The sequence below is a fragment of the Dromaius novaehollandiae genome, chromosome 16 (genome assembly GCF_036370855.1).
Source record: "Dromaius novaehollandiae isolate bDroNov1 chromosome 16, bDroNov1.hap1, whole genome shotgun sequence".
NCBI classification, from domain to species: domain Eukaryota; kingdom Metazoa; phylum Chordata; class Aves; order Casuariiformes; family Dromaiidae; genus Dromaius; species Dromaius novaehollandiae.
In genome coordinates, this window is record NC_088113.1 from 22003440 (window position 1) to 22011968 (window position 8529).

Consider the following 8529-nt stretch of genomic DNA (forward strand, 5'->3'; position numbering starts at 1 on the left):
AATAACACTGAAGCGGAATAAAAATAAGGTTTCGTGGAAGATGGCGTTAGGAAGGTATTAGGCGACGTGCCCGCCTGCCTAATAACCTAGCCCTAATTGCTGTGTGTAACGTTTCCAGACCGTTTACCCTGCAACGTATGGTGCAAAGTGCCGTATTAAGACCTTTCCCTTAAGGAAAAGAAGAAGGAAAAAAGAAAAAAAAGGGGGAAAAAGAAAACAGGGTAAAGAGAAAAAGATCATGCATAAACCTAAGCGTTTCACTGGAAGTAAAACGCGAGTTTATCGCTTCCTTACAGAGATGGAACCAAGGACAGCAAATGCTGACGAGGAGAAGAGACGGACGAGCGTTTGCTTGCGGTTAATACCGAAGGGACGGGATGAAACAAGGAAGCCAGAATGCAGCGGCCCCTCGATATCACCAGGAACTGCTACAGGAGGAGGCGTTCTGGCACGGGTAACTAGGGTAAGTATCGCTAATGACCGTTAGCAGTTATTTCGGCCTCCCCGAGGCAGCGCTGAGGACTAAGTAACCTGAGGGGCTCTGGCCTGGGTTAGGGCAGAAGTGCAGGCAGGCGGGATCAGGCATTTTCCTCTCAGCTCTCCAAGCTGAATCCTAGCCCTGAAGGAAAAAGCACTGGGGGGAGGCTACTCGGACACCTGCCACGTCGAGGGCAGGGGCAGGAGCTGACCCTTCCCCGACGGACGGACGGACGGACAGACGCTGGTGCGGCGGTGACTCTTTGGATATCGTAGGTAAGGGGAGGCACGCTGGTGCCGAGCTCCAGGGCGGTTTGCCTGAACACGATGCCCGGGGCAGGAGGTTACGCATTGTGTCCGGGGCTGGGAGCTGGTCCCCGAGTCCCATGTACTTGGGAGTGCCTGCGCTTGCCAGGGAGCCCGGTGCTGTTCCCAGAGCTGCGGGGAATTTCCCTTGCGTTGCCTGGACCCTCGGGGCTCTTGGGGGTGTTTCCCCTCATCGCAAGGGCAGCCAGAGCCCCTCCAGGGCTGCGTGAGGTCCCCGAACCACTCCCGGATTTGCTTTTGGCACTCCGCAGTGTCGCTCGTGTGCCTGGGGCAGCCTGCAGGCGCCATCCTGTCAGCCGCGTTGAGCCCTGCGGCGTGCCTGGTGACCCCTCTGGTGTGCGCCAAGGCCCTTCCTCTGTATTTTGGTCTGCCCCAGAGCCCTGCACTTGCCCTCTGATGCCCTCAGGACCCCTCAGTTCACATTCTGGGTTGCCCCCGAGCCCTCTGCGTGCCTTTCGGTGCGCCCCGTGGCCCCGTGTGTGTTTTGCGGCACGCCGCAGAGGTCTCTGTTTAGCTTTTTCTCCTGTCCTGGAGTTTTCTGGGTGCTTCTGGGTGTGCCCCAGGGCCCTCCTTTTGGTGCCCCCAGAGTCACTCTGTTTGCTCTATTATTGTTTTTTTTTTTTTTTTTTTTCTTGACTTGTGTTGCACCCAGAGCTCTCGATTTGTTCTCTTGTGCTCCGCATACTCCCCTTTCCGCACTCTACACCCCAGGCAGGGCTCTCCCTTCAGCTCTCAGCAAGCTGCTGTCAGGAGAGTGGGGGTGCCTCTGCTGCCCTGGCAGCCCCAGCTGTCCCTGAAGGGGCTGATGGCCAGGCCCCCTGCCCAGTTCCTGCAGGCCCACAGCTGCGGGCCCTGGGGCTGGGATGAATGCCAGGGGGAGCTGGGTGGCAGGACAGGCCCCAGAATTTGCTTTGGCTGTTTGTATTTTGCGTTGTTACTGCACGCGCGTACGTGGAAAGGGAAAGACAGAACGAATGCTCTCTTAGATTAATTGCCACGGCTGAGGTTGAAGAGAGTAAAAAACGTGAGCAAGCTGAAGTAATAGAATCCAAGGGAGCCAAGTGAAAGCTGTCTTCCTCTGCCAGAAAAAGGGAAAGCCCGTTCCTCCTGGCAAGGAAGGAGCGCCATTAATAGCGATCCGAATAATAGATCGCCAGCGTATAACGGAAGGTCTGTATGCATTACGAGAAGTGCTGTGCGTACATGTGTCTCCATGTGTGTGACTTTACGTGCCTGTGAAGCATCATGCTTCACGAGCTGCGAGACAGCAAATTATTATCTTGGGGGAGTGGTGGTCAAGTGACCAGAGCTACTGAAGAGGAAGGGAGCGAGAGAAGGGTCTGAAGTGTAAAACTGAGAGATCGATTTCAGGAAGGCTTAATCAGCGCAAGCCCCGGGTTAGTTACCTGGCAATGGTATTTGGGGAGACGGGATGACAGTAGATAGGTTGAAGCCTCATGGAATTAAGGCTCCTTCTCACCAGTTCCCGCTTAGAGCAATTGTAGGAGGATTTAGTTTCCTCCAGCAGCATTAAGGTGGCTTTGCCGGTGTCAGCAGACCACGGTGGAAAGTACTGGGAGGGAGTCGGAAAGGGAGCTGGGATGAGGAACGTGACTCTGCTTTCACTGAACTGGAAGAAGTGGCTATAAAACCTCCTGCCCTCAAATTCCCAGGACAAGGAAAGCCTTTTTCGGTAATGCTTTCCACATCTGCTGACTGCGTGGGAGCAGCACCACTAGAAAACGGCAGTAAAGGAAAGCGGGTGCCAGTCGCCTCACCTTTACGTCCCCTTTGGGGGTGGAACAAAAAGTCTCTGGCTGTGAGAAAGACTGTTCAGCAGCGATGTGGGCTGTAACCGTCTTTGAGACTTTTAGCTTTGATCGCGCAGGGGCCATCCAATCTATTCAGTTCTCTCTAAAGTAATCACGTCAGGGAAATGAAGAGACAGCGGAGTATCATCTATCCGAGTGGCGCAGTGGGCGCTGATCTTAACGAGCGGGGGCAGGGGGGCAGTTGCTGTGCAAGTGTTACAAGCAGTGGCTCTTCTTGTGCGCGTCTGAATTGACTGAGGGGCAGAGCACGGTTGCGCCAAAAACGCGGACGCAGGAGGTTTCCGAGAGGTTGATCTCTAGCGGCTACTTAGTCTGACTTCCCTTTCGCGGCAAGCCCGACTGTCTTCATAGCTCTCAGAACAGGGGTTAGGGGAAGCGGTACTTGTGGCTTGCGTATTCTTGTTTACCTTGCTTGAGTGTGTATATTGGATCCACTTTTGTGCTTATAAACAACTTTGGATTCTTATGATTTTCTGCAGAGCTTTGATCTTTTTCTTTTTTTCTTTTTCTTCTTGGTTTGTTTTTTTTTTTTTTGCTTTGCTCCCTCCCTGATGGATTTTACTACGCCTCCGTCAACGAGCCCTGGCTGGCAAAGTTGCTGTGTCCCAGCGGAGACTCTTAGGCGAGATGGAGGAGTTCAGATCCGCAGCCTGCCAGAAGAACGTCGCCCAGGAGGGGTTGCTAGCCTCGAGCTATAGGCGCTGGTGCGTGTGGCTCATTGTGTCAGACGCGAAGGGGTTTTCTTTGGCTGCGGAAATTTTAGCTTGCCTTTACACCCTGTAGCAGTAGTATTTTTGTTTTGATAAACTGTGTTAATCGTAGGCGTTCAGGACCTCGGGGAACGACTGTGTGCTGCCGTGAAGAACTACAGGCTACCACCGCTCTCGGACCTTTGTAAGTTATCACGCGTCGAGAGCTTCCAGGAGAATTCAAATGCCAGCAGAAAGGTTCTCCGCCCGGTCCCGACGAGGAGGCTTCGGCCACAGGAAGGTCGTCAGCGTCCTTACCGGACTCGCGGGTAATAAGCCGCAATGCATGGACCGGCAAAGAAGGGGGATAGCAACTGGTAGCCCAGAGTCTTCAGTAAGACAGAGTCTTACTGTTGCTAGCTGGGCCACGAGGTCTGTGCGAAGCCTCGCCTGTCTGTTTGGAGCTCTGTTTTGGTCTGTTTACCTGGAATGACCAGTGACGCCTAAAATAAGAATTTTCGTGGCTAGATGGGTCAGCTGTGACCGCACCCGTCTTTGCCTTGCTTCGCTGCCTAGCAGCAACTTGGGACGCCAGAGTAAAAACTGCTGCAGCGCTTAAGGGAGGCTCTGCATTTGCCCAGGTTAGGGAGCCATCATTAAAGCTTTGGGGGAAGAAAGCTCTAAAAGGAGAATCTCCCAGTGACCTTGGTGGCTTGATTCACTTGCAGGATGCTGTTCTGAGGGCCAGCAACTCGAAGGGATGCAGCTCGGCCCTTTTTGTTGACTTTGGTGATGCTGTTTTGAGGAAGCATGTAAGTACAGAAGGGGTCTGGGAGGGTTTTCAAACAAGACGGGAAAGAGCAAGGAAGATTTGAGAGCGTGGAAAAACTAGGTGCCGCGGGTACTGAAGTTGTTACGGGCTGAGGGCGTTTGGCGTTGAGCATCTGAGAGGGGCTAATGCACGAGGAACGGTAAAATGCTGTGACTGAACGCGAGGTTCCTCCCCGGCCTGGGCCCGTGTGTGCACCCTCGCTCCCACAGACACCCCGGAGCCGTAGGGAAACGGGTGAGCAGGCCCACGAGCGGACTTTGGGCACAGCGGTGCGCAGAGAGCGCTGCGGGCTCAGCCGGTGGGGTGGAGTCGGAGCATGGCGAGCCAGGCTGTCGGGATCCATCCGGTTCCGCTCCCTGCCCCTCTGTCCAGCGCTCCATCCTTCTCTTTCTTTCCCCGTGGCTCTGTCCAGTGCCCCATCCCTTTGTTTAGCTACTCGTTCCTCTGCCCAGCTCCCCCATCCCTCTTGTACTCTTTCCATCTCTGTGACAATATCTGCGTCCATCTAACTGGCTCTCTATCGCTCTATCCAGCTCTTCATCGTCCTCTTCCTCTTCCTATCCCAGTACCTGCCCGCTGTCCTTCCGTGCGGCTCCCCATCCGTCTGCCGCTCTCGTCTGCCTTTCTGCCTGTACTTCTCTTTGCCTTCCCAGCCCTCTGTCCACCCCTCCAGCCATCTCTCTCTATTTCCATCCCTCTGCTCAGCTCCTCATCCATCTATTTGCCTCCCTATCCCTCTTTTCCCCTGTTTTGTCCCATCTCTCTGTCTGAATTGCCCTCCCTCTTTTTCTCTCTCCACCTTTCTGGCCAGCTCTTCGTCGTTCTCGTCCTCTTCCCATCGCTCCTACTGGCTCCCTGTCCCTCTCTTCCTGTCCCCGTTCCTCTCTCTGGTTCTCCCCCCTTCTCTGTTGCTCCCTTGCCGTTCCTCTGGCCGTCTCGCCTTCCCCATTTTTCTCTCTTCTGCTCCCCGGTCCTCTGTGCAGCCCTCCCTCCATCTGTGTGGCCCTCTGTCCCTCTCTTTCTCTTCCTTTGTCCAGTGCCCAGACCCTGGGGCCGGCTCTCTGTCCCTCTCTTTCTTTCTCCCTCCATCCATCTGCCAAGCTCTCTGCCCCTCTTTTCTTTTGTTCTCCCCCCTGTCCCCGCGTCCAGGTGGAGGTCTGTTGTTCCTTTGCGTTTTGTCTGGTGCGGCGGGTGGCGAGAGGTGGTCGGCGCTCGGCAGAGATGGTGATCGGCAGCGCCCGGAGGGTGCCGTCGGTCTGGTTCGGGTCACGTCGGACACCTCCGCGGGGACTCTGCCCGCGGAGGCGCGGGGCTGTGGCTGTGCAGCGGGGGAGCGCTAGCGGGCTAGAGATGCCGTGGGGTACGCGGCAGGCAGCGAAGAGGCTCCTGGGGAAGGTGTCACGGAGGCAGAGAGCAGCAGAGGCTCCGAGACCTTGGGCGTTAGGACAGGCGCTCGCGGTAGGGCGGTCTGGAGCTGCTGCTGCTGTCTGTCCTACTCGTCAGCGCGGTCTGCAGTTACTGCCTCTTGTCTGCCTGCGCGCAGCCAGGGCTGTCACGTGGTGCAGCTTGAGTTGTGATTGCGATGCTGGCATTGAGCCCACTTTTCTGTCAGGTCTGCCTTTATGCAAAGTGGTGTCTTCCCTATGTCTACAGCTCAACCCATGTTGTTGATTTAGTGCTTCCTGAGGGGATATGCTGTGCTGTCAACACGCACACCCACCACACCCCTGCCATCGCTTCCTGATGAATGCAGTCATTTACATAGCTTCTGGCTTGTTTCTTTCCTTGGAACTCCTTTCTCTTTGCTGTTCTGGTCCCTCCAAACAATTTCTGTTTCTAGCATTATTAGTGTTGGGCCCTAAACCTTCTAGACCTTCCTTCTTTGAAGTCCAGAGGTTCCAGTATTGTTTGTACTTTGAGAGTAAAGGTCCTTCACAACTCATGTCTTAAGTATGCAACTGCCTTACCTGGGATTTTCGTTTTCGCAAGTTACTGTTTCTTTCAGGAGCCAGCTACAACAGTAACTTTGCTATAGCAGAGAAATGGGGTTACATGTGTATGAGCAACAGCACCGTAGTACACAGCAAAGCCATAATCTACAGTACTGGTAGCACAAGTCAGTTTCCCATCAGCTCCATCTCTCCAGGGTTTGGAGGTTTTGGAGGCCTTACTTTTTATCCTGCCTTGGCTGGACGGTGCTTTCTGAGAGTGTCCATCAGAGGCAGAGTTTCCCTGCGGAGGACCATCTAGCAAAGGCTGGAGGCGGCCGGGTGCCTGAGCGAGCCTGCCTGTCCGTGAGAGCTGCTGTGACAACTTTGTGATGAAATGGAGCCAGAGAGGGTGACTGAAGCAGCACGGAGGGTCAGTCATAACTGTGGGAACAATTACGGGCCTTGGACTAGGGAGTAGTTCTAGGAGGGCTGTGCAGTTGCCCGGCCTCTAACTAACTGCTCTGGCCTCTTTGCAGGTGCCGAAGCCCAGTCGGGCAGTCGAAGGAGCCTTGTCACAGCTGGGAGCTCTGCGGAGATGCGCGGCTGGCCATGGAGAGTGAGCTCTGACTTGCAGCGTGGACACAGCTAAGTCCTGGGCTGCATCATATGTGAGCAGTGCTGGGAGGTGCGAGGTGATTGTTCCCTAGGTGGTCACTGGTGTCACTGGCTGTGGATGTTTGCCCATGGAGCTGAGAGGACCAAAAATATTAATTGTCTGACCCGGAGATGAATTAGTGCTTGCAGTGCTTCAGGTAGGTTCAGTGCAAGTGCAGCCTAGTGCAGTCCTGTGGAGTGATTCTTGCACATGCTCACATTTGAATGGTGGCTAAAACCAAGCCTCTAAACAGCAGCTGTAACGTGATTCTGGTGCATGTCTTCCCATTCTGCTGTGCTTCTAGAGGAAGGGAAAACTTCTTAAGCTGTGGGCAAAACTCCTTGCCTTCTCTTTACTGTTTTCATGCGTATGGGTGCTTTGGTGTTTGTTGCTTAAAGCTGAGGGTTTGGAATTTTTCACTTAAGGTTTATTGTTTAGTTTGTTGTTGAGGGTCTCTCACTCCGGAGTTACAGTTTATTCCTTTCTTTTGTGGGGCTCAGTCTTTATCAGTCAGGGTTTACAGTTTGCTCGTTTAGTGATCAGGGCGCAGAATTTAAAATCCAACCTTAGCCATAAATTTTAAAGTCTCGGCAACTATTAGGGTTCCAAGACCTGCAGTTAGTGTTCAGGGCTTATGACTTACTGATAAAGGAAAAGGGCTAAATCCTTAGATAAACTGTAAGCCCTGAAGCCTAAGCAGCAGGCTGCAAACCCTTCTTTGGGCTTTGTAACCTTCCCCTGTACCCAGCGTTCAGCTCTGCACACCGACCTGCGCTCTGGATTTGATATGGCGCAGGCCCATCACACGGAGACTGGCAATGTGACGGGTGAGCTGAGAGTTGTGGAAGTGTCTTGCAGGGCTCTAGCCTGGGGTAGGGCAGAAGTGCAGACAGGCAAGATCAGGCATTTTCCTCTCATCTCTGAGATGAATCCTATGCCTGAAGGAAAAAGCAGAGGAGTAGGCTGTCAGCTACTCGGACACCTGCCACATCAAGGGCAGCAGCAGGAGATGACCCTTCCCTGATGGATGGATGGACGCTGGTGTAGTGATGACTCTTCAGGCATCACAGGTAAGGGGAAGCATGCTGACACTGAGCTCCATGGCAGACTTGCTTCCAGCTATTGTTTCTGCGCAGTAAAACAATAAACAGTTGCTTTATTCTTTGCACTCATCTCTGTGGTTCCTGCTGTTGGTTTGCCTGAAGATGATGCCCAGGGGAGGAGATTACACATTGTGTCCGGGGCTGGGAGCTGGTCCCCGAGTCCCTTGTACTTTGGAGTGCCTGCGCTTCCCAGGGAACCCAGTGCTGTTGACAGAGCTGTGGGGAATTTCCCTTGCATTGCCTGGGCTCTTGGGGGTGTTTCCCATCATTGTGGGGGCACCCAGGGCCCCTGCAGGGCTGTGTGAGGTCACCAGACTGCTTCTGGATTTGCTTTCAGCACTCCCCAGTGTCCCTTGTGGGTCTGGTGCCAGGGCCTGTGTGCCTGGAGTGGGGAGATAGAGTTTCCATGGGGGTGGGGGGAGCCTGCAGGCACCATCCTGTCAGCTGCACTGAGCCCTGTGACATGCCTTATGGCCCCTCTGGTGTGCCCTAAGCCCCTTTATTTGTATTTTGCTTTGCCCCAGAGCCCTGCATTTGCCCTCTGATGCCCTCCGGAGCCCTCAATTCACATTTTGGGTTGCCCCCAAGGGCTCTGTGTGCCTTTTGTTGGGCCCTGTGGTTGTTTTGCAGCACACTGCAAAGTTCTCTGTTTAGCTTTCTCTCCTGTCCCAGAGTTTTCTGGG

At 54.2% G+C, this 8529-nt stretch overlaps 1 protein-coding gene across 9 annotated transcripts; it reads left to right on the top strand.

Annotated features, from left to right (window-relative positions):
• The first annotated feature begins 29 nt into the window (after positions 1–29).
• Positions 30–7911, top strand: LOC135330157 (uncharacterized). Of its 9 annotated transcripts, none has more exons than XR_010391981.1 (4): positions 30–3340; positions 3459–3530; positions 4054–4137; positions 6625–6901. XR_010391981.1 is itself a non-coding variant. In XM_064521796.1 (3 exons), the coding sequence occupies exon 3, from the start codon at positions 4474–4476 to the stop codon at positions 5383–5385; it is 912 nt and encodes a 303-aa protein (XP_064377866.1). In that variant the 5' UTR covers positions 44–3340; positions 3459–3654; positions 4054–4473; the 3' UTR covers positions 5386–6901. The 9 variants fall into 9 exon arrangements, 5 of the variants coding, with proteins under 5 accessions (XP_064377866.1, XP_064377867.1, XP_064377868.1 ...); XR_010391980.1 differs by having other exon boundaries at positions 43–3340; positions 3459–3654; XR_010391979.1 differs by adding an exon at positions 7688–7911 and having other exon boundaries at positions 44–3340; positions 3459–3654; positions 4054–6900.
• The last annotated feature ends 618 nt before the right edge of the window (positions 7912–8529 follow it).

Coding starts and splice junctions, on each gene's coding strand:
- LOC135330157 (XM_064521796.1), top strand. CDS start 4,474: ATGGCGAGCCAGGCTGTCGGGATCCATCCGGTTCCGCTCCCTGCCCCT.